Raw genomic sequence first — 25,086 nt, 5'->3', positions numbered from 1 at the left:
TTCTATAGTACAGGGTCTGACTATGCAGCTTGGACTCATAGTGATCCTCCTGCTTTCAGCTTCTGCAGAACTGGGATTATAAGTGTGCACCGCCACACCTGGACTCAGTGGTCGGCTCAGTGCACTCTGGAGCAGGACCAGCATGGACTATGGTGCCAGGGATGGAACCCAGTCCTCCCTGCACTTGCCTAAGCAGGGACTTTACTTTTTTTTAGCACCTCTGCCAGGGTTAGGCTTATGAGGTCAGTGAATTTTCAGCTTGGAAGGCCACATCTGAGATTGGACACACTCAGGAAAACATTAGGGAGCAAAAGAGGATGGGATCATGGCAGCAAATAATGGTGAGAAGGAGGGAGAAATATGGGGCAAAAAAACCCCAGAAGTGGCCCCAACTCAAAGATCTGCTGAATGGAAATATATAGCATTGAATATCAATTTCTGTTCTCTGCAATCTTGTTCAAACTCAGCAAGGTGCACGTTCCTGGAAAAAGAGATAATGGTCAAATATTTAGGGGAGAATATGTAAAGCAACTAAGTTTCCAACTGACAAAAGTGTTTTGCAGTACTGGGGATTGAACTCAGGACCTTGAGCTTGCCAGGCAAGTGCTTATTCTACTGAGCTATCTCCCTGGCTCAACAAAAGTATTTTGTAAAATTTCAGAAGGAGTAAAGGGCCATGATTATTCAGGATAATACATGGCATCAAAAATGAATGATGTCTAAAATCATACAACTGCCATTTAGATTTCTCTTGTGTTAATTTTATGTAAAATGCAGTAAACAAGTGGCTCAACTGGGCAGGCTGGAAGACAAAGATAATAACTTGAGTAAACGTAGCCAGTGTTTCAGAGGCTTTCTGAGACCATGTTTTGGGGTAGGAGTTGGTGGTTTCATAAAAAGCGTAGAAATTCATATTCACTTTTGAAATATAAATAAATTTTTCAATATTTCTCATACTTTATAACATATTTGCATTGTGCAGTGATCTCTTTTTTAATTAAGTTCATTAAAATATAGTTTAAAAAGTTAAACTTTTTACCATAATCACAGTACATACAAGTACTTGCTTCATGTATTTAATTTTTATATAATCAGGTTCAAAGCCCTCTTATGAGTTCTCTATTCATTAATTATCTAATTAATTAATGATTGTTTGTGGTTACAGCTGTTGAAAACTTATCCATGTAACAAAGACTGCCTGTGGCTGAGGAATTCCCAGGGTATTTTATAATTGAATGCTAACATGGGAATAACATAATACATGTACACATCCGTTCATGGAATAAATAGAACACAATTCATTACAAGTGATTTGGTATTCACTCTTAATGTATAAGTTCAGATTTCATGTTCAACAATATTGCTGTGTAAAATACTCTATAATCATTTTGAAGACCCAAATGATTTTTAAAAGTAAATATAAGATCATGAAGTTATATTTAAACATAATGAATTTTGTTATTAGATCTGCTAATTTATCCTGGTCTAGTTTCCTTTAGCATTTTTAAATCACTGCTGATTTTTTAACAATTTACAAGGCATGCTAGAAATTAAAGATATGAGTCATGAAAACCAGAACAAGATTATGGAAAAGAATGAAACCAAATACAGGAAAGGCACCCATCCAGCTGTGAGGAATACAAATTTGTTCACAAATTTACATGAGGGATGTTAAATATGTTTACAGTTACTCAATATAAATTCATTCATTAATTAACTTTCACTTACAAAATACATTTAAATCACACTTAAAATTTAATTTGGAGCATCCTATTTTTGATTTTAAAAGATACCTTAAGCAGGGCATGGTGGTGCATGCCTATGATCCTGGCATTCTGGGAGGCTGAGGCAGAAGGATCATAGGATGCAGCCCACCTTGGGCAATCAGTGTCCAGCAAGAAAGACCCTGACCCCAGATTTAAAAAAATTAAAAAGGGCTGGAAAAATACCTTAGTGTGAAAGTCCTGGGTTCAACCTCTAGTACTGAAGAAAAAAGGAAGAAGAAATAAAAGTGTAAAAAAGGGTGCAAATTAATACAACGGTGGCTTCAGTACATAAAAGATGCCCAGGAGAAGGAGGCGCAGCTGCCGCCTCGTTTTCAGGTGCTTACTTGCAGCCACGCCGAGTACACTGTCCTCTGCCGGAACAGAACTTGAGACACGACGGGCCAATGTAAACTGCAGAGAAAAAGGAACTCGTGTAAAACACAGCACATGACTGGAAAAATCATGCATGTCACCAGCCCAACTTTGTGAAGCAGTACCCATGAAATATGGCCCATTGTCTGGCTGCTGGGGAGCAGGAACCCAAGGTGACAAGGTAGAATGCGATGTGACACCATAAGCGCCTGGTTACAAATCTGCTCAAACTGCTTGTACTTTCAGGAATAATCCTTTCAAGGTTAATGTCTCATAGCAAGGCAAATGGGTTCTTATGATTGGGATTGCTTAATGGAGTCTCTCCTGCTAACATGATTTCAGACAGAGTATGTTGTGCTTGTGCTTTGAGTGTTCTACAAGGTTTATCTTCTTTATGCAAAAGTAAAGAATTTATGAAGGATCAGTTTGGTATATCACAAACTGGAGAAGTAATTTCCATTCTCATCTGAAAAAATCCATAACATTATAAATTATATATATATATATATATATATATATATATTTGCTGTATATATTTCTAAACATAAATTTTTCCTTCCTGGAAATACAGTTAAGAATCTTTGATTGAGCATAAAGTCTTCTCTGTAATATAGATTATTTTCTTAAATGCTGAGCTTCACTGAAAATGTGATGTTACAAACCAAAATTCTAATCTGTGAAATGCTAAGAAAGGGCTCAAGTAGTAGGCTCAGAGATCCTCAGACTCCAAAACATTTTAAAATATTGTTTGCTTTTGTAATCAGCACAATCAATAACACATGAAATAGTGTATACATTGGTCAAAAGCAAGGATCAGAAATGCAATGGTTATTAGAACTCACATACTTAATATCAGGCATAACAAATTTATTGCTCAATGTTACTATCTTTTCAGTTCTATAATTATGTCAAACATTTAAATAATTCTATTTTTTTTGTATTTTTTTTCAGGGAAGGGACTCCAGGGTGTTCAGGGTCTCACTACTAGATCAGACTTGTCATTATCCCCACTTACAGCCTCCCAAGAGCTGGGATTACAGGGGCGCATCACCACGCCCAGCCCCTGGGGGCGCGGCTGGCACAGCAGGCCTGGGGATCGAACCCCCCCGGCACCTGTACCTGCTTGCAGGTGCTTTAATCTGCTGAGTTATTTGGCTGGCCCTAATGATTCTATTTTAAAATAAACTCTCCCATAGGTTATGCTCCTAGAAGCACATAATCCGAAGAGTCAGTTAAAAAGAGTAAACATTCAAGTGACATGTAAAAGAAGCCAATAAAAAACTGCAGGTGAAGGGAACTAGGTGAAGAGGAGATTAGGTAGGCTGCCTGGTTAAAGATACTGGTTTTATGAATTCAGTAGCATAGCAGGATACAAAGTCAACACCCAAATATCGATAGCATTCTTCTACACAAACAACAAACTAATTGCAAGAGAAATTAGAGAAACAACACCTTTCACAGTAGCATCCAAAAAATTGGAATCTTTATGAATTAATCTAACAAAGGAAGTAAATTATCTACACCGTGAAAATTACAGTACTCTGGAAAAAAAGATAAAAGAGAATTTCAGAAAATGGAAAGATATTCCATTCCTGCTCTTCCATACGAAGAACTAACACCGTGAAAATGGTCATATTCCCAAAATTTTTATACAGATTTGATGCAATCCATATCAAAATACTGTCAGCATACCTCACAGATCTAGAGAAAATATTCCTAAAATTCATTTGAAGCCAGAGAAGACCTAGAATAGCAAAGGAAATCCTGGCCAACAAAGGCAAGGCAGAGGGCATTACAATCCCTGACTTGAAATTATACTATAAAGCTACTGTAATAAAATCAACATGATACCGGCAAAACCCCATAAAAACCTGAGGATCAGTGGAATAGATTAGAAGATGCAGACACAACTATAAACACACTGGAAGGCATTTCAGCTTTATTATGATAGCAGGCTGGGGGACACTAAAGTCCAAATCACCAGCCCTGTCTTGGAGTAAAACAGTTACTTATATAGGTTTTTAGGAGGAAGTACAAAAGGCAGATAACAGGATATTCTACAGTTGGTTACACATCTTGTCATACATAGTTAAGCAAAATTTATCCTAGGTAAAACTAACTGGGATTACTATTGTATAACAAGGAGGTCCAGGTTATGGTGAGCAGGAAGAATAAGTCATTGTCTAAAACTGAGCCGAGCTGTCCTTGATGTGATCTGTCTTTGAGAAACTCAAAAGTAAGCAAAACATAGCAGGATGTGCTCCTGGCTGAGATACGCTTCTCCTGAAGCTGGCCTAGGAATGTTAAGATCCAAATCATTAAATTTTGTAATTTCCTAACTTGGAACAGGCTGCATTTCCCAGATCCATCTTTGTACAGTGTTGGAAATGTAAGCTTTAAGCTTTTCTTTACATTTAAGATTGCTTCTACAAATTTGATTCTTTTTTTTTTTTGTATTTTATTTTTTCCATAATTTTACTGAGAAACAAATAGCAATGAGACAGTTTCAAATCAAATTGTAGGACAATTTCAATAATTAACACATTGCATACTCTCTTCCTAGTGGTAAAGATCACCCTTGTGCTTGCCAGGGAAGCGCTTATTCCACTGAGCCATCTGCCCGGCCCACCACCTTATCTTTGACAAAGGGGCCAAACACGTTCACTGGAAGAAAAATAGTCTCTTTGACAAAGGGTGCTGGAGATACTGGCTTTCCATATGCTGAAAAGTAAAACTAGATCCATATCTATATCACTATGAATTAAATGATAGTTAAAACGAATTAAAGATCCAAACACTAAAACAGAAACACTAAATCTGCTGGAAGAGAAGGTAGGTACAAATCTTACAGACATAGGAGTAGGCAGAGAGATCATTAACAAAAATCAGACCACACAGGAAATACTTCAAAGAATCAACAGCTGGGATCTCATTTTATCAACAAGTTTCTGTATGGCAAAAGAAATCACCAAGAGAGTGAAAAGACAATCTATAAATTGGGAAGAATTCTTAACTATCACTCACTCAGAGTGGCCAGCATTGACTAATAGAAGACTAAAAAGACTTCTATCTAGAATATATAAAGAACTTAAAAAAAATCAGGCCCCCCAAATTCAAAGATTCAATTCAAAAACGGGCATCTGAGATGAATACATACTTCTCAGAAGAAGAAATACAAGTGACAGATACATGCAAAGTGTTCCTCAGCACTGGTCATTCGAGAAATGCAAATTAAAAGAACACTGAGATGCTGTCAAACTTCAAAGAAATCAACTAATGACAAATGTTGGCAAGAGTATGGGGAAAAAAGAATTCTTCTCCACTGTTGGTGGGAGTCTAGCCTGGTACAACCTAGTCTAGCCTGGTACAACCTCTATGGAAATCAGTGTGGAGACTTCTCAAAAACTAAGAAGTCCAATTCAACCCAGATAGTTCCCTTCTGGGTATCTTTCCAAAAGAACTGGAAACATACCACAGTGATATATGTGCACCTATGTTCATAGCAGTACGATCTATCATAGATAAATCTTGGATACAACCCAAATGTCCATCAATTGCGGAATGGATAAAAAAAGATGTGATATTTTTACATGATGGAGTATCACCCAACGGTAAAGAAAGATAAATTTGAGACTTCCATCAGTAAATGGATGCAACTAGAGACCATACTCATAAGTATGTTTTGAAATTCTACACCATTTTTACTGTTTTATGTGCTTTGTTGTTGCCTTCGTTCTTGTTATTTGTTTTTGTTCTTTTCCTCTTTAAAATAAAATAAAAAGATACTGGTTTTAGCTATCAGATTATCCTGGAAATATATTCTGGCTTCACTTGGGAAACTTGGGTTAAGTAATAACCCTCAATATTGCTATTCTTTAAAGTGAAATAAAATAATATTCCTTGGAAAAAAGAGTAAGTCATCCTTAGCATGTGTGAATTTTTAGGTCTAAAAATCCCCTGACAGCCTCACGTGTTCAGTGTGGGACTTTGGGAAGGTGGTTGGATCTCGGGCGCTTTGCTCATAAGTAGACTTATCCATTCATGTGTTCAGAGCTCTTTATGTGGTCAGGTGGGGCCTGGTCAAAGGAGGTGGCTCCCTGGGGGTGAGACCTGGAATGGAGGCGCTTCAAATAGTTTGGAGGTGACAGCTAATGAAGCCTTAAATGGCTAAACAGAGATTGATGGGAGATCCCAGTGGGAGCTTGGGAAGAAAATATCTCTAAAGTTATGGCTAAGCAGAGTGTGGTTGCTGGAATGATCAATGCCATGAAAAGAAGGGCTTTTCATCAGGACAATAGGAAAGGTCCCTTGATAGTGCCTCAGAAACTGGTGTCATCCATGAAAGGGTATGAGAAGTCCTGAAAGGGTGAACTCCTTTGAAAGACTCTGCTTTGAGAAAAAGGCTCCAGGGTGCTGTGCTCACTTGGGGCTGCCTGCAGAAGTATATTTCTGAGGTCAGCCATCTAGGCACTTAGAGGCCACTGCACCTGTGGACCAAGGGAGTGTGGCTACTCCTCAAGTCAATAGCTGATGAAGGCATCGTCCATGTGGTAGTGACTTTACAGGTAGGCAGAACGCAGAAGTGGAGAGGTCATGGGAAGCTTCCTCACTGATGGAATAAAAGGCCCAGGAGGCTACACTCTTCACTGTTCCTCTGCAGACTGCTCTGTACTATGCCCCTGCCATAGTTCTTCATCAAAAAAATATTTTTCAAGTTAATGAAAAAATAGCAGTCAAGACTTTAGTCATCCTTCTCTACCAATGATGGGGTGGCTAGGACTCATGGCATGAGTGAGTTCTCAGGTCATTTTTCCCCAAGGGTAGAGAACAGATCAGTTTTCTTCACTATTATCATTAGTGCAATGCAGTTGGAAAAATAAAAACATGATAAAAATCATTATTTTCCCCAGAGAAGACAAAATAGAAAATTTCTATTTTGCTAAGATTTTTCAGGATAACTGAAATAATTTTCTTACACACTAGCAGGAGCCAAGTCTTTTGTGAAGGAAAAAAATACACCAAACAGAATTATGCTACTGGCCCTTTTTTCTGTGTATTTCTGTTCCCTCTATTTATTTATTTATTGCTATATAAATAATCATATAATTGCATTTTCCTTTATAGTTCTCAAATTTCATAGTGAAGTTGGGGAGATTTCAGGGGGCATTCATTAGCACCCATCTTTCTTGAGCAGGAGTATATGCCCTTTTCTTGCTTCGTGAAGAAGGCTATTACTGCAAAAACCTCACACCTAGGGATAACAGGATTAAAAAGATCTTGCCCTAGGCTTTGCATTCAGCACGTGCTAGTCAACATGTGCATTCTCTATATCTCAGCCTTTTCCCATTGTACTCGAAATATGATGGGAGGAACTGACAGAGATGTGGCAGACACTTTCTGACTATTACGGCTTGTATCTAGATGTCCCACCTTCTAGCTGCACACACTCATAGGTGGGTTGTTTCTGGAGGTCACTGAATCTAGGATGTGTGACTAGGGTTGAGTGTGATAATTAAACTGTCCCCCTGCTTGGTTTAGCATAGTTCTGGGTGTTGGTGGCACCACCCAAAGTCTTGTAGCCTGGATAAGGTAAAAGGGAAAGGCAGTCTGTTGCTTGCTGCTCTCTGCCTTCTGCCTGCCTCACCATGAACTCTCTCTTCTCTGCCTGGTTCCTCTGCCAGGCCACCCTGCCTGGTGCCAGGTGACTGTGGACTGAAAGTACACACACTGAGCTGAAATAGGCCTTTCCTCCTTCCACTTATGGGCATTGGGTATCTCGTCCCAGCAATGTGAAAAGTAACTAAGACACTGACCCCAAAAATCATGTTGTAACGGCCTTCTTTAGGAATCTTCTCATATGCTCATAATATGAGCTTCAGTGCACATTTGACTACCTGATATGATTTGGTTCCTTATTAGTATTTTGTGAATACTAACAAAGGTTCATTATGGAACACTTGAACATTGTGAGAGAAAGTAAAATCCATTTATCTCCTACTACTCCTGCACACACGTAATCTCTAGAGCTCATTATAGATGTGATGATTAACATGCTATGGGAAATACTCTGTTGATAGAGAAATTCATTTAACTTTAGATACTTTTGCAAATGCACTCAGTGTGTGTACCTGTGACTTACATGGTTTTTGAAGTATGGGCCTCTTCTCTTATGGGTCTTCTTTGAATATAAATTGCTAAGTCATTCATATAAGTTTATAGGTAAATTATAGTGTTTCTTTTTCTCCAAATTTTAAAAACTAAGTAATTAGTTTCTTAATGTTTAAATTATTCAAAAGTAACAGACAGAAAATTATTATATGAAAATTGAACAATGGTGTTGGTTTGTTCTGTTTTACAACATTCACCACAAATCAGTGCCATGTTCAATTTGCTTTAGTATTACCTTTTTCTTTGTTGGTACTGGGGGTTGAACTCAGTGCCTGGCAAATTCTAGGAAATTTCTACATCCTTAGCCCATTAATTTTTTTTTTCCATTTTGAGACTGGGTCTCTAAGTGGTTCAGGTGGGACTCACGTTTGCTGTCCCTCTGCCTCCACCTCAGAGGGCACATTGCAGGCTTGTGCCACCTAATCTGGCTAATATTAATATTTTGTTCTTTCTCTTTCTTTTTCATTCCCCTTTATACTTCTTTGTAGTATAAACCTTCAGTCAAATTTACATATTCTAAAAATAGAAAATCTACAAGTCACCCTATAATTAGAATTTAAATACAGAGTTGGATATTAATAAAAAATATAAGAAATTTATATTCATGTAACCCCGCAGTATAAAATCTGTTCTTCTATTGTATACTTGTTAAAAGTGATATTGGCTGTAAAATGATGTGAGACGTTATCAATAATTCCCTGCAAAATTTTATGTAAATCCACATTTTCTTTTTGCACTATTTTCTAAGAAGGAGTGGAAGTTTCGGTAGTATTTCAGAGATAATATTTCCTTCTGTATAGTGTCTGCAACTCAAAGATAAGCCTTCCAGATGTTGTGGCAGGCACGAAGAGAAGAACGGGTCTCATTTTAATACACACAGGATGATATTTATGTCAATTTTGCATAAAACATTCAAGGAAAGTGTTAGGATACCCCTTGTCATCAGCTGTGAATCTGAGTCTCAGAGCTTCAAGCATTTTAAAATTCTGAGTGTTGAAACATTCTGGCATCTAATATTGCTGACTCCACAGCCTTTATTTCTTTTCTGATTGCGCATCCTGGGCTTCTTAGGGAATGCAAAGGAGCAGAGGAAGAAAGGGCGCTTAATGACTCGCAAGACCATGACTTAGGAATGTGATTAAGTCTGCGGTGACAGACAAAAGCACAGGAAGTCTCGGCATCAATGGCATGTGATTATGGCAGGCAGCAACACTAACCGTTATCAACTGCCCACATGTTTCCAAGGATTGGCCCTGTTTGTCTCCAGCGAATCCTGGTGTCTCGGGTTAGTGCTGCGTTAGGGAGGGGGATCGTTATGCGGTTCCACCTGCAAGACATTTAGCACAAAACCAGCTTCATAGCTATGTTTACATCTTTTTTTTCCCCCCTTGCAGTCCACAGGGTGTTTGACCCAAGGCCTTCTCTATGCCAAACCAATACCCTGGTGCTGAACTTCATCCGCAGCCCCTCCTTTTCCTTCATTTTGAGACAGTCTTGCTAAATTTCTCAGGCTAACCTCCAATTAATCATGCTCCTGCCTCAGCCTCGAGAACAGTTGGAATTGTCAGCACATGCTACCAAGCCTGGTTTATGTTGAGATGTTTTGGATGTATTTTATATGCTTGTGGTGTTATAACTTTGAGCTAAAGTTCGTCAGTGTACTGTTACCATTCGCCCAAGCAGCTTGCTTGTAGTGTCAGGGCAGACACAACTTGCACAAACATCCGCATCATGCTAGAGTAATGGATCTGTTCTTAAGAGTAAACGGTGTTTCTTTATTTTGGACATTCTTTTTAAAAACTGTTGTCAATTTTATTTTAAAATTTATGTTTAAGCTGACATAGAAAAGCACAAAGTCAACAAATGTTAAGGGGGACAAGTAATGTACTAAGTATGGGATAATGTTGAAGCAGCGTTCTGCTTCAGACTTTATTCTCTAAGAAGCGTCTATGAGGAGCTGGAGTGCTGATAAGCACCAGTTACTTTTAAGTCTGTTGCTTCTCCTACCCTTTCATGCATCTCACGAGGGGTTAAGGAAAGGAAAAAAAATCCAACCTAACTTTGTTGTCTTTGTAAATATTTTCACTTTCTAGTACTAATTCTGTAAAATGGCAAGCATTTTCAATAACCATCTTTCATTCTACAATATTATTTGGTTTCCTAAATTCATGGGGAAAATGGGGGAAAAATAAGAAAGAATAAGCATGGCAGAGATAGTTGATGGCAGAGAAAGTTCTGAACCAGGTCTACTTCTAAAATTGCCCTTTTTTCCATTTCTCTAGTAATGACCACAGGATTGTCACGGCATTTATGTTCACATAATGCAAGCTATGAGCTGAGTACACAAAGAATGAATGAGCTGCTGAACTGTGATCCTGTGTCAGATTCAGCCAAAATACTGTCTTTTTTTAAAAAAGAAATAATATCCATATTTGATTTTCCTTTCTTTCTTTCTTTCTTTTTTTTTTTTTTTTTCAGAACCAGGGATTGAACTCAGGCCCTTGCACTTGGCAGGCAAGCACTTATTCTACTGAGTCATCTCCCTGGCCCCGATATTTGATCTTCTGTATCATGAAGGACATTTATTATTATTTTCTGAAGCTTTGTACCCATTGGAGGATATAGAGCTCTTTTGACGACTTGTTTATTTAACTGAGTTTGTAAAGACACTTTTCTAAGCTATATTGGTAAAATTTATTTTTCAGACTTACCCATTGTGGATATCGAGGTATAAAGTACTTTGTACCTAAGTGCAAACTTTTTTCCAGAAGTTTTATTTTATAGTTGTTAAACTAAACACAATTTTTAGCATTATTTTTCATACTTGAAAAGAACAAATGAACATTTATTTTTTACAAGTAAACTACTTGGCTAGAAAACAAAACGAAAAACAATATTGTGCTAGGAAATCAGAGACCTCACTATTGTGAATAAAAAAGCTAGTCTCAGGATCATCACTGATCACCTGGATTCGCATCCTGCACCAGCTTGGAGCCCTTACTCACCCACTGTAGTTTTCAGAGGAGTACACGGTGCTGTGGGGCAGGTGGGGACCGGCACAGATTTCAGGCAAGCACTCCGTGTGGAGGAGGGACCAGGAACGCCCATGGTTGGTAGAAAACTCTAAGCTGACACTAACAGCCCCGGAGTGAGCATAACAGAAAAGGGGCAAAGACAACAAATAGAAATATTATTTTCATCTCTGCCTTATACATTAAGCATGTCTAGAACTAGTGTGAAATTTGTTTACATCCGTGTTTCCTAAATGAATGTTTCCTCTTTCTTAGAGTCTGACCAGCCTTCAAAGGGCAAGTGGTTACATTACTGCTGTAAGACAAACTGTGTTTGAAAGGCAACAAATGGTAACTTGGGTTTGTGATCTTAAATTTGATAGATGGCAAAGCAATTACCGTGTCTCACACTGTCACTTCATCCTGTGAATGTGAGATGTCAGGATTCTTAGAAAGGATGGAGCAACACTTGGCAAGTGAAACTGGGAAGTTATAGCTCTTGAAGTGCTAATTGATTTCCTGCCTATTAGTAGGGGGTCACTAGCCAACATGAGGTCAAGCTTTCTTACAGTTACTTAGTTTTCCACTCTGAGCAGTCTGCTATAAGGTTGGCTGCCGTGGACCCTACAAACACCTGTGATACTTAGGACCAAGCTCTTAGAATGAAGTCATTCTGGTTTAATATCTGCCCAGTCACACCCTATATATTCATCAAAAGAATTTTCTTTTGGGGAAAACACATATTTTAATAATGATCTTTAAAATCCAGATTAAAATAGATTGAGATATTCTCTCTGATTTCATAGCCAAGTCCAGGAGTCCAGGTGTTCACTTCTGACAAGGTTGGTACACTCACGAAATAGAGCTTCTTACCTGTTACCAGGTTGATGTGTTCCACATCCCAGATTAATAGAAAATTGTATCATGTGAGACATTGTAGAAGGGAGTACAGGCAAGACATGGAAAAAATCTACAGCCCAGACATTCCTAGTATATCCTTGATGGTTCTTTTGCCTAAGACAAAATTTAGTAGCAGGAGTCTGAAGTTCAGGGTTGATGACCACAGAAACCAATGATGGAACCTTCCAAAGAAAGAAAAATAAAAATCACTCCCAGGCCTTTCTGTGGTAAGTCAACGTGAATTCTACAAGATTTTGTCTTCCTTCAATGTATGCTTCTTTCAGTCACTAAATAGATAGCTGCTACTTATTGAGCATCAGGCAAGGTTCCTTGTGCTCTACTTCTTTCCTTACATAGATGTTGTCCTAAAAGAGTGTTAGTTTTAATGACTTTGTGGACTTGCAGAGCTCCCATATGCGACCAATGAGCTTCTTTCTGCCTGAAGATAAACTGGTCTAAGGTCTTTAAAAGTTGTCCAAGTATGTGTATCTGGATTATTTAACTTAGCAAAGACAAAAGCAACTTGACTTTTACTTGACTCAGTGTTTTTAAAATCAGTATTTTTAAAAGTAGTCTTGTACCGTATGAACATGTTTACGAGCCAGGTATTCTGAATATAGTGTTCTAAGCAGCACCATCCAGAGTTCATGCATTAATGCATGTTAGCTTAATTAACTGATCTGGTCTGAATGGAACCCTACTGAACTGTTGCCAGAAAAGCAGCCCACTAGGAGATCTCAGGTGGTGTAACCTACTTACTGTTGCATGTGCACCTGCCTTGGAGTCTGGCTGCTTGCTATGTGGCTGTGTTTAAGCTCTTTAAGATACCTAGGTTGCCATCCATGACTCATAATGAGTGTGTGAATAGAGATTAATCACAGATAAATCTATTCTAATAAATTTTAAAAATTTTCTTCTTTTTTTTTTTAACTGATTAATACAGACTTGCCACACAGCTTGGACTCATAGTGATCCTCCTATCTCAGCCTCCCCAGCTCTGGGATTACAGGGTGTGCCACCATGCCAGGTTAAGGGGCCAGCATGGCATGTGGTACTGGGGATCAAATCTGGGTCCTTGTGCTTTTCAGGCAGGTGCTCAGGCCGCTGAGCTATCTCCCATCCCTCTAATAAAAGTTCATACCTTATGGCAAGCATCTCACATGATTTTTGAGAATGTCTACAAATTATCACAGACAACATCTATCCTGTACCCAAAGGGCAAAGGGAAGAGGTCCACCTAAGTTGTTCTAGTTACTAAAGCAAAAAGTAAAGACAGCAATAATCTGTATGTGTCCAAGTATGTGTATCTTATACAATGTCTGATACAATGTTTTCTGCCTGGGAAATCTCAAAATGTTGGATAAACATTCATCCTACCTGATGGCAAGGCTGTGTGGCAGCCTAATTCCAGTGACTTTTAGAGCTTTCTCAGGGACGAAAATAACTACCAGTCAGAGTACTGGGTTCTGCTTTATTGTTGTTGATGGACTGTAATTGACTCTTCCTGGAAAAACCTAATTTTTCATTTGTATCAGCAGTAAAAATGAATGTTAAAATTTCTCTCAATATTTTAAAAAACCTGGCGATTCCTCGGGCTGCCAAAAAAGATATTCACCCATCACATTTGACATGGTCTTTCTGGTTTTAACTTGGGCTGTCCTCAGAATCCTAGGTGGGTCATGAGGGGCAAAGATTGGCACTTATACCTTATATGAGGAGTAGGAAAGGGTATCCAGTGCAATGTGCTCTTTTCTTCCCTCGATCTTTGCATACAAGATCACATCATTTTCATGAGACTCTCCGGGGTCACAAATTCCTCCTGCATAAAATGAAAATTTCATGTTGTTAGCAAAAATTTGCCTCCGAAACATCGGATCTCGTGTTAAATTTCATAATAAGAAATAATTATGTTATGTAGAGATCATTTAAGAATAATCCTAAACAAAGGCAATCAAACCCAAGGAAATTATGAATATGACTCAGATGGACCATACTAATAATCAAAGATTTGATATTTGTGAAGGCCAAAGTAACTTTTTGGATAGTGAGATTATTCAAGTAATGGTTTCTATTGTGGAGTAATTGCATCTCCCTGTTGCTGTTTGAATAAACCATTATTACACCATCATATTTGACAGCTTTATGACCAAAGTTCAAGATCTATTGATTATAATTTTTTAAAGTCTGGTGACTATTGCATCAAAGACTGCTAAACTGCTGTAATTCAAACTGCTGCAAATAGTATATGTAGTATTTTAGCTCATATATTTATATTTTAAGTACATTCATTTTATTTGTTTATGTATTTAGTGCAGGGTCTACGGGTCTCACTACACAGATTGGACTTGTAGTGAGCCTCCTGTTTTTAGCCTCCTAAGCGCTGGTGCTACATCCCAGTGGATGTTTACTGTTCAAAGTCAACAATTTACAGAGAAATATCTGATGATCTTTGACATTCATATCATATTTGTCAGCATTTCGTTACATACATCAGTGTACACAGACAGCTAGTAAAGCCATCGTAAATGATGGTCTCTGGAGAAGAGATCCATGTACAAACAGAATTCACTTTGTGAAGAACAGTGTTTTCCGTGAGCACTGAGCACTTATCAAGAAGACTAAGATGGTGTAAGGTGGCAGCTGGGAGGTTTACTGCGCTGCACCAAAAGACGTGGGATCAGCTCTTGGTTCTCTGTCATCGCTTAGCTGCCTGCTCTGCTCCCTTAAGCCTGCTCCACAAGCTGCTTCTGCTGTTAGAGGGGACAGACAGCAGCACACCTGGGAGGCCTGCCCGGTGCTGGAGGGCAGAAGGAGCCCAGAAGAAGCCCCAATGTTAATGTGATGCCGGACTTCATCTCAAAGGACCCCGCCGGGGTAACTGATCAATTCTGTGAAGCTTCAGCAGCAGCAGCCCCACTGAAGTGGATTCTTCTCTAACATGGTAGCCTTTGATGCTTTGTGGAAAAAGGGGCTCAGGCCTATCTTGTACAACAAGGAAGGTACAGGAAGATTCCAATGAAAGCTAGCCGGATAGGCAGTTTAAAGCATTTAAGTACTATTCTAAGTGGTTTTTTTGTTGTTGTTGTTGTTGTATTTAGGACAGGATATAAAGGGTGTACAGGGTGTACAGGGTCTATGATCCTGCGTAGACAGGACTTGTAGTGATCCTCCTGTTTTTCAGCCTCCCAAGTGCTGGGATCACAAGCACGTGCCACCACGCCCAGTCTCAGTCGCCATCTCAGTGCACCCTGGGGGTAAGGCCAGCAAAGCAGGCCAGGGGATCAAACTCCGGGCCTCTGCATCTGCCTAAGCAAACACTTTAATCTGCTGAGCTATTTGGCCAGCCCCTAGGTAGCTTTTAAGGCACGTATTTATATCAAGCATGTGATTTTGTTTTGAGTTGTACTATTTGCAGGTTGTTGGGCTAGAAAGAGAAATACACCCTGACTTCAGAAGGCTTGTGATTTAGTATGAAAAACAAGATTATTATGCAGTTGTCCCTCATCTGCTGTTCTGTTTTCCACAGCTTGCTACATACAACCACTGTCCAAAAAATTAATATTTCTCTTCACTCTTAAAAAAAATCACATTCGTGTGACTTTTACTGCAATTTATAACTACTATTATTAGTTATTGTTATTAAGCTCTTTGCATATATCAGCCCTTTCTCCAGATGTATACATATCTGTAAGTAGTACATATAAAGCTGGACTTAAAAAAGGAAAAGTTGAGTTTTCCAAATTCCCCCTTCCTACAGTTGCTGTTCTTTGTTCTGATAGAGTAACTTATCTCCTCATAAGTAAAATTTTACAACTTCATGTCCCTATAACACCCTGTTATGCCCAAGCAGGGCCACCAAGATATGCTACCACATTGTCCCAGCTTGACAAACTGCCTTTGCTCTCTTTCTGCCCACCCACAAGTTCCAACTGAAGACCAACTCCTGGTAACACATATAACACAGGAGCCTTCCTTTGGGCAGCACTCGGCCCCTCTAACAGAGCTCAGCTGAGCCACGTGCACACCTAGCTAAACATGCGCTCCTGATTCTCCTGTGGTCCTCTCGTCTCTTGAGCTCTGCAACACATATAGGTACTCTACTATCTACAGTTTGTGGCAACTACTGAGGATCTCTGAATATATTTCCTATTGACAGCGAGAACTACTTATATGACAGAATGATAATTAGCACTATATTGTGTGGTGCTGTCATACACTCAGCGAAGATTTAGAGAGAAGAGACACAAGTGTGAAGCAAAAGAGCAGGCACAAAGGAGATGGTTAGTAAATATATTTTGAGGAATAATAAATAGTTGAATGAATGATATCTGCTCAGTATTTCTGTCCTGCTCATTCCATTCTGACTTGAAAAGCAGTGTTACAAACTGCTCTTCACTTTGTATTGAATAAATGAGTGTCTGAATAGACACTTTGACCCAAGTTTTGAAAGTTGGCCAAGTTTTCCAGACATGATGGCTACGGAAGTTATGAACCAAAGATAGAAGACATCACATGCAGCGCTTGAAAGGGAGAGAGTGCAATCTCATCTGTATTAACAATTGAGCAGGGGGCCTACCCCTCAGCTCAGTTCTTTAAGTGGCTGCTTCAACAAAGCAGTCAGGCTCAGGTTGCTGTGGTTCGATCCCCACAACTCAAGCCAGCCAAATCTGCCCTGAAGGCATTCGGAGCAAAAAAAAAAAAAAATTGAACAGTGATTTTCCTAAAGGGCAATATTTGGTGAAGGCCACTTAAAAACTATCCCTTTCCATATTGCTTTTTCCCCCAGCAGACATTACAGTTTTAAAGTCTTTTCTATAGGACTGACCCTATCCTTTCCTTTTTTGTTCTGTCCTGTCCTGTCCTGTCCTATCCTGTCCCGCCCCACCCCACGACACCTGATCCCACCCCACCCTCCTCTCCCCTTCCCTGCCCTACCTAACCTAACGTGCCCTACCCTACCCTACCCTACCCTACCCTACCCTACCCTACCGTATCCTACCCTATCCTACCCTCTCCTACTCTACCCTACCCTACCCATAAAAACACCTTCCCTGGACATAGCTGTTTCCTCCAGAACAGCACTCTATTTCTTTATTTCTACTGATTAACTTCTTAAAGGAGGAGTCCTATTTCAGGGCTAGATGCCCATTACTTTTAAAACCCCACATACCTTGTAGTCCCAGGCATTTCCCATTGGGAATGCTCTCTCAAAGTCCTTAGCCCGATAGCCCTTATCCTGGTTGACCTTTCTGTCTGTGGCATCCCCACACTGCAGATCACTTTCAAGTCATCCCATCCTGAACCACTTCCTCCATCATCCTGCAGGGGCAAAGGACACCTTCCTCCAGTTGCCCCCCTCCCCCATATCTTTCCATTCTCAGTCACTTCTGCCTACTCTTTGTCCTTCTACCAACACCTAGATGAAGATCCTCCCAAAGAACTGTCATAACATAGGCCACCTTCTGCTCAGTGCACCTGTATATGGATGATATTCAAATCAGATTCAAACACTGACTTGAAGTTTCACCTTTACGTGGTATTCTAGAAACCTCAAGCTTAATATACATACTACCAAAATCTTCTCCACACTTGCCTCCTTTTCCCCAGTTTCTCACTTCAAGAAATGGCATCATCTTTCTAATCACCCAGAATCTGTGTCCTCTGCAGTGCCATTGGTACAATCCCCAGGCAAGTGGGTGCCAACGTCTGTGTTCCACGGATCCAGCAGTCCCATCTCTGTGCCCTCTTCTTACTTTAGCTGCACTAATGCCTCAGGTTTTTTGATTGGATGGGTACCCCAGTCCCCAAGTTTAGGGGTCAGATAAAATGCATTGCGCAGAAAAGGTTGACACAAGAATTACTGTTTCTCTGAAATGCCAGTTTAGCTAGGGGTGTGTTCCTTTCTGATTATTTCAGTCTTCCCTTCATACTCCTTCCAGAACTATCTTTCTAAAACACAGGTGATATTACAGAATGAACAGGACTCCACTGATGGCTCTACATTACTTAGAGTAAGTGGACAAAACTCCACAGTGTATGATTAAAGAAAATCACCACTGTGGCTCCAATTCTCTTTTCTAATACCATCTTAGGTCTTCCATTCAGCAACACTATAAAAATCACTCATCCCCAATCAGATAAGGCACTTCCATTTTTAACGCCTCCCTACCCTCAAATGACTTAATTTAGAATTCTCCTGCCCCTTTGAGTGTAAACCATCCTGTTTTCAAGGCTGAGGTCAAAGGCCAGCTCCTTCACCCAGCTTACACTCACCTCTGCTGAGACTGCCCATAGCACTCGGTGTCCTTTCACAGCATTTTCGTAAAGTACAGTGTGCTGCATTTTCCCTGTTCACTGTTAGATGTTATCTGTGGGCAGGGCTTTGTCTAATTTTATATCATAGATAGATAGATGAGACTTCTCATTAGGCAGGGTCCCGAGTGTTTTGCGCGTGTTAACTCATTTGACCAGCAGCTCGGTGATTAAGGGTGATTCAGGCTTCCTCTCCCAGCTTATTCTCCATACAGCTTGGCTTATGGCTTCATCTCAACAGATACTTCTGACTTTTAATTGAACGAAGATTCATTTATTTTGGGACAATGTACTTCTTTGGGCTCATTCAAGTTAATTTTTCCTGCATAGCTGGAACTATTTTAATTCATTAAAGATCTACAGAGAATTAAATATGATAGCATTTCTAGAATTTGCTCTAGAAAGAACTAAATACAACCTAGTGTTTCATACATAAGGACTTATACAATGATGATTTTATTTTATGTAAACACATTCAACTGGCTTGATTTACTATAAAAAATTCAAGAGTCAAATATATCACGTTGGAAAAGGGAAAAGGAAAAAAAAGCCCTAAATTTTACTGGCATGTAAATTTTTTTTACAGCTTTTTATTTTTAAATTTTTATGAGTTTCTGCTTAAGGTTTTCCAAGAATCAACTTTTAATATAGTGAGACAGTGTGAATATTAATTAGTTTAAGGAAATGAGTTTTGGGCCTTAATGCACACAATTTCAGGAGAATCCCTGTACATGTGAGATTGCATCACTTTATATTTGCGATTTCTCTGTACTGAATGTATCATTACTGGAAACAAGGCACATGGCGTCACATGGACAGATGCGTGAGAGACAGAGGCAACCTTGAGGGTGACACACAGCCATGTGCTGTGTGATTGTCAGCCAGGAGACCTGTGTGTCCCCAGGGCCTGCCATTCTTGCTAGCGAGTTCAAAGGTAGCCAGTGTGTGTTTCCTGTTTCACTTCCAGATGTTGCCTGTACCTTTCCAGCCACCAGCAAGGAAGCCTGCACATTGCGGGAATGACAGCAATGAGCGAATGTTTGTTAGCAGGGTGAATTTGGGCGGTCATGAATTTCAGTCTGCTCCTTCATGTTTTTTCCAACACAAATTTGAAGAAAAACAGATCTAAGAACACTCATTTTTGATGTGTTTGCAGACAGGAAGTGGAGAGTTTTGTGAAAGTGCAACAGAGTACAAGCCTGTTATTTTCTTACTTTCCCACAATGAAATGCTGAGCAATGATGAGGTACTGATGGAAATGAAGGACTCAGCTGCAGTGAGGACTTTTTGGTGAGGCTACAGGTGAAGAACAGAGAAGCGGTTTTTCTCTCAGCTTCTCTCCCTTTCTTTTCAGCTATGACTATAGCGAAAGAGGTGGAAAAAGGTATTTTGGTTGTTGTATCATTAGTGGGCCTGAGGTAGAGGCGAGTACATGTGATTACACTACCTCAGAAATAGGTACTGTCCTGGAATGTGCTCTCAGGTTAACAAAGTTTGTTCAAAGTGTACCTACCCATCACGAAGTAGAACCGCAAGTTCCCGAAACCAGTAGTGTCCATGTAGGGAGTGCATAATTTCCTCTCTCCATCTTTGAGGAAGACCAGCGACAAACCTGACTCTATTGTCCCACATTCTGTACCAATGACAGCTCCCAAGATGTCCCATCTTTTAAGAAAAGAGAAGCATTGAGTTAGAATATTACACCAAAGCTTTATAAAGCATAAAATTTTATTTTTAATGAGGAACATTTATTAGTAATAAGTAACTCTCAAAGCTGTGGTGCTGCAGACCTTAGACAATGAATATAATTGAAACATATTCCATTCACACTTATGGTTTTGCTGTAGAAAGACAAGTTCAAGAGTATCTATAGCTTGTCTATGACATGACTAGAGCCATGGTCCACAATGAGACAGTATTTACTCTTAAAGTACTTACAGCTGAGTTGGGAAATCAAAATTGAACTGCATCAACAGTGAGTTATAGAAAATAGTATCACAATATAAATACAAATGTGTATAGTGTTTCACATATTAATACAGAACAAAAGCCGTCAGAGGTCACAAAAGTGTAACAAGTTTTTAAAGGAGATGGTATTAACATTGAGTCTTGTCAAATAGATCTTTTGATTTGCAGAAGAGTAGTGAGATAACTAATTTCCATTTTTCTATTTAGTTTTATGTGCCTGATCTTTTTGGAGGCACTTTATAGATTCAACTCATTTAATCCTTGGAGGAACCATATGAGATAGTCACCACGTCTACCCTGATTTTTGATGAAGAAACATACACAGAGATGACAAGGTCAGTGAAGAATGAATGGGGTCTGTCCCCACATGCTGTGCTGTCCTGAGATCTGGGTGTGACCTGCAGAACTTGTCAGTGGAGGCAGGACACTGACAGATCTTGCTGGAAGGTATGTGTTGGCAGAAGACAGGAAATATATTTGCATCAGAAACTAGAACCAACCCATAAGCAGTGTGTGAAGAGCGTTGAGCTCTTTCTGGAGATCCTCACTGCCATCTGGACAAATTCCAAACTCTTAGTGTTGAAGCGAAGGTCCTTCTTGGCCTGGACTAGGAGCACACTTCTGGTCTCACCTCTCTAGCTGCTTCATGTCTTGTACCAAAATTTTTGGCTGTGTAATATGAATTTAAAGATAACTAGAATGTTCTCATCAGGCCTCTGCATCTTTACTCAATCTATTGAGCAAACTCAGAACCATTTGCCACAATGTCCTTTACATACACGCACACTTCTGCACAGCCTTTCCCAGGTGTCCTCCCCCAGCCCTCCACCCCATCTCATGCTGCGCTTCTTCCTTTGCAAGGCATGGCTCCCTGTGCATTGCTACTACTTACTCATAGGCCTTTCTCTCTCCTTGCTGTGCCAACTGCTAAGACAGATGTCTTATATTTATGTTTTTATGTTTCCAATGCCCTGTAGAAGCTCAGTAACTCTTACTGAATGATGGACACATTACAGGGTTCCAGATCCAGAAAGTGTATAGGACCTAACCCAGTGACCTGCCTGGACCCCAACCTCACTTCCCTCTGCTTTCTTCTCCTTGTCCTCCCTGCAAGACAACTCACTCTCTTGGTAGAAAGGAAGAAATCAGTTTCTGTTGGCCCCTGCTATAGGTTTGAACTCTCTGGCAGTCTGAGAGCCTGGTGCCTGGAAGCTGTCTGTCTTTGATTTCTTGGTGCCCTCCACCTTAAAGCTGTAGCTCTGACAGTTCAGATTCTTCTGCACCATGGACCTTTACTAAGCCATCTGCCCATCTAGACACAATCCCTGGCATGATCATGTAGGCATGGCTCTCCATCCACCTTGACACTGGGCGCATACTCTAAATATCTGAAAGAATCAGAGCTGTCTTCAGGTTTAGATCTCTTCTCGTGAGTCACAAGCTTCAGGGAACAGTCTTACTTACTGCCCTCATCTTTCTGACCACAAATCCCTCTTCTCTGTACATATACTGCTTACAAATTGATTCAACTCCTCTGTCTTCTTGCCCTGGCCTCATCCATCTGTTGCTGTGCAAATCTGGGACTTTGTCAGAAGTAGCAGATCAAAAACTGTTGAGTGGTCAGAGCATGTACAACAAAGAAGGCTTTGAAACTACTCCAGCAGAAATCTTGTCATTCATTTTTGGCTAAAGAGATGTCAGAGGCTGGGTGTTTTTTTAAATAGTCATAAACTTTTGGTTTGGCATTTGGTTCTTTTCCTTTTTTTTTTGTTTGCTTTTGCCAGCAAATCTGCACTAAAGGTTCTTATGTTAGTGTTTGCACACACGAGGGCTTCCCCAGCAGCATTTCTCTACTGGCGTCTGTGAGAGACATGAGACCTGATGTCCCAAGGCGCCCGTTGGATTAGCAAGTTGTTTGTTATTCCTTTCGTCTACAGTGGTACCAGCTACGTCCACCTTAGAAAACTCGGAAATTGGTCTAATGATTTTCTGTGTGGCAGAGTTCTTATAAGAATCTAAGCTGAGCTTGGATGTGTATCTAGAAGTTCATCAATTATAGTTGACTATTTAATTCTATTTTCAAAGCAAAGATTATGCAAGGAAATAATATTTAGGAGCACCAAATGAAGAATATGCTACTATAATACCAGAATACACTTGGTAACAGATATTAATGGAGGTTATATGACTTATTTAAAAATGCAGCATATAGCATTACATGTATAATTTTACAATTGTTATGGTTTATTTTATGTGGTAAGCTTAATATTTTCAATTTCCATGTAATATTTTAAATTTTAAAATATTGTAAAATGTTCTTTCTCCTTTGTATTTATTTCCAGATATATCTACTGGGTCTTTGTTCTTCATACAACTAACTTGTCTGTCCAGAGACTAACTTGTCTGTCCAGAGAGGGAATGAGGACACACAGAGGCAAGTGAGTTGCTAGCGTGAGGCCAACTGACTGCTTAGTTCAAAGATTGAGATGTCTTGTTTGCCAGGCTGCTCTTACCAGCAGCTTGTTAACAGCTAGTTAACAGTTCTAAAGAGGGTACTTGAGCAGGAAGACAAGCTGAACCAGCTCAGTTATAACAGATTTGGGACTAAGGTCTGAAGAGCTGATTTCTGTGCATTTTAACAGAGTGCAACAATCACTTAAAGAACACAGAGGACAACTTTTAGGCAGCCGCTGGTGGCATGGGCACACGGGTGAACTAGCCCGGAGCCTCCCTTGTGCACACACGAGGACTTCTCACTGCTTCGTTGGTCTTTTACTTGCTCCACTTATCCCAATTAAACCACTCAGCCTGCTGCTCCACAGAGCAAGTTAGGTGATAAACGATGCCGAGGAGGAACAAGATGGAATTGCCATAGACTAGCAGAATATTCCATGCAGGTGAGAAATGAGATTGGTAGCTGCTTTCCCTGATTTGGTGTAAATAACATTTCTAGTCCAACTGAAATGAATGATTTTGACCATCTCTACACAGAGAGAGCTGTGCGAGAAGATATGTATTTTCAATATTTATTTTGAAGTCTAACATCTCAATCTCAATTTTACTTTCAATTAGTCTTTATTTCTTCCACAAAGACTGCTAGAAGGTACAGAATATTGAAGTTGATTTCTTTAGAAACTCAAACATGTATAGTCAAGAAGAATGGAAGATTATTATTATTTTTTTTTTTTTTTTTGGTGGAACCAGGGATTGAACTCAGGCTCTTGCGCTTGCCAGGGAAGCGCTTATTCCACTGAGCCATCTCCCCAGCCCCAAGAATAGAAGATTTAAAGAGAAAGAAGCAGAGAAAAATTGCTTTTCTCCATTTTTTCAAATCATATCTTTTGTAAAAGTCTCATTGCTTTGGATAAATTACTCTGCATTTATTAAAAATTCAGTAGGAACTTGATATAGCACAAGCACATTCCTTCTTGAATTATATAAACAATGGCTCTAGCATGTTTGGAGGCAAAATATCCTTAGGTGACTCCTCAAGTAATGCTTTGGGGAAGAGCAGCGTCAGCTACTTCGCTGCCAGTCACACCCTTGGACCTCACAGCACTGATTTGAATGGTCCCAAAGTTGTGGCCACTTTTCAAGTAAAAAATTATATAGTCCCTAGCCACATGCGGTGGTGCATGCTGCAGTTTCCACACTGTGGGAGTAAAAGTTTGAGCCCAGACTGGCTCACTTAGTGACACGGGAAGTACCCTATTTCCAAATAAAAATTTTAAAGCAAAAGCGAAGCTCACTGTGAAAGTCCAGGGTTCAGTCCCCAGTGCCACACAAAACACAATGAAACACAAAATAGGACAACAAACCCTTCTGTCCTAACATAAGGCACAGTTATGAAATTACAATATAGCCGAGTCTTTAAGACCAGCAGTATTAGCTGTGGAGCTCTGTAGTTTTAGCAATATCTTGGACGGTAAAGCAATTTTTCTTCAAAACAGCATTGCCTGTGTGGTTTAAATAATGTTTTTCTCCAAGGAAATGTAGTTTTTGCATTTGAAGGAATGTCTGCCTAAGGGGTGAGCTTTCTACATCATAAAAATATATTTGTTCTTTTATGACTAATTATAAAATAAAAAGCCCCATCTTATTTATTATAAATACTTTGGTATCTATTATTTATTACAAATAGAGTGAAATGGTACTGAAGCACAAAAAGATGTTTTGTAGTCAATAAAATGCCTTAAGGAAGCCTTGTTCTTTAGATACAGCAAGGTCACAATAATATTTAATTTACATCTCTAAACTACGACATTTTGTGTCATAAAATCTTCTGAAAAACTTTCTTTAGTAGAAAGCTGATGGTCCTATCAGTTATTTGTGAATGTTTTGTGAAGTGGCATAATGGTGTTTTTTTGTTTTTTAGTACAGGGTCTACATGGTGTACAGGGTCTCATTACACAGATAAGACTCATAGTGATCCTCCTGTCTATAGCCTCCCAAATGCTGGAATTACAGGCATTTGCCACCACGCCCAGTCTCAGTCACCATCTCTGCACACCCTGGTGGCGGGACTTACACGGCAGGCTCAGGGATTGAACTCCTGGCCCCTGTGTCTGCCTACGCAGGCGCTTTAATCC

General features: G+C 39.6%; 1 protein-coding gene across 1 annotated transcript in view; it reads right to left on the bottom strand.

Moving 5' to 3' along the window:
• The window catches only part of Reln (reelin), a 493,244-nt gene that overhangs the window by 156,929 nt on the left and 311,229 nt on the right, over window positions 1-25,086 (bottom strand). The window contains exons 12-17 of the mRNA XM_023724314.1: window positions 20,043-20,194; window positions 13,924-14,036; window positions 12,191-12,399; window positions 11,312-11,440; window positions 9,524-9,633; window positions 2,111-2,177 (exon numbers count right to left, since the gene is read on the bottom strand). Coding sequence (XP_023580082.1) covers window positions 2,111-2,177; window positions 9,524-9,633; window positions 11,312-11,440; window positions 12,191-12,399; window positions 13,924-14,036; window positions 20,043-20,194 — 780 coding nt within the window. The remainder of the gene's footprint in view (window positions 1-2,110; window positions 2,178-9,523; window positions 9,634-11,311; window positions 11,441-12,190; window positions 12,400-13,923; window positions 14,037-20,042; window positions 20,195-25,086) is intronic.

Source organism: Octodon degus, unplaced genomic scaffold (genome assembly GCF_000260255.1).
Source record: "Octodon degus isolate 3935 unplaced genomic scaffold, OctDeg1.0 scaffold00108, whole genome shotgun sequence".
NCBI lineage: Eukaryota > Metazoa > Chordata > Mammalia > Rodentia > Octodontidae > Octodon > Octodon degus.
This window is presented reverse-complemented; position numbering and strand designations above follow the sequence as displayed.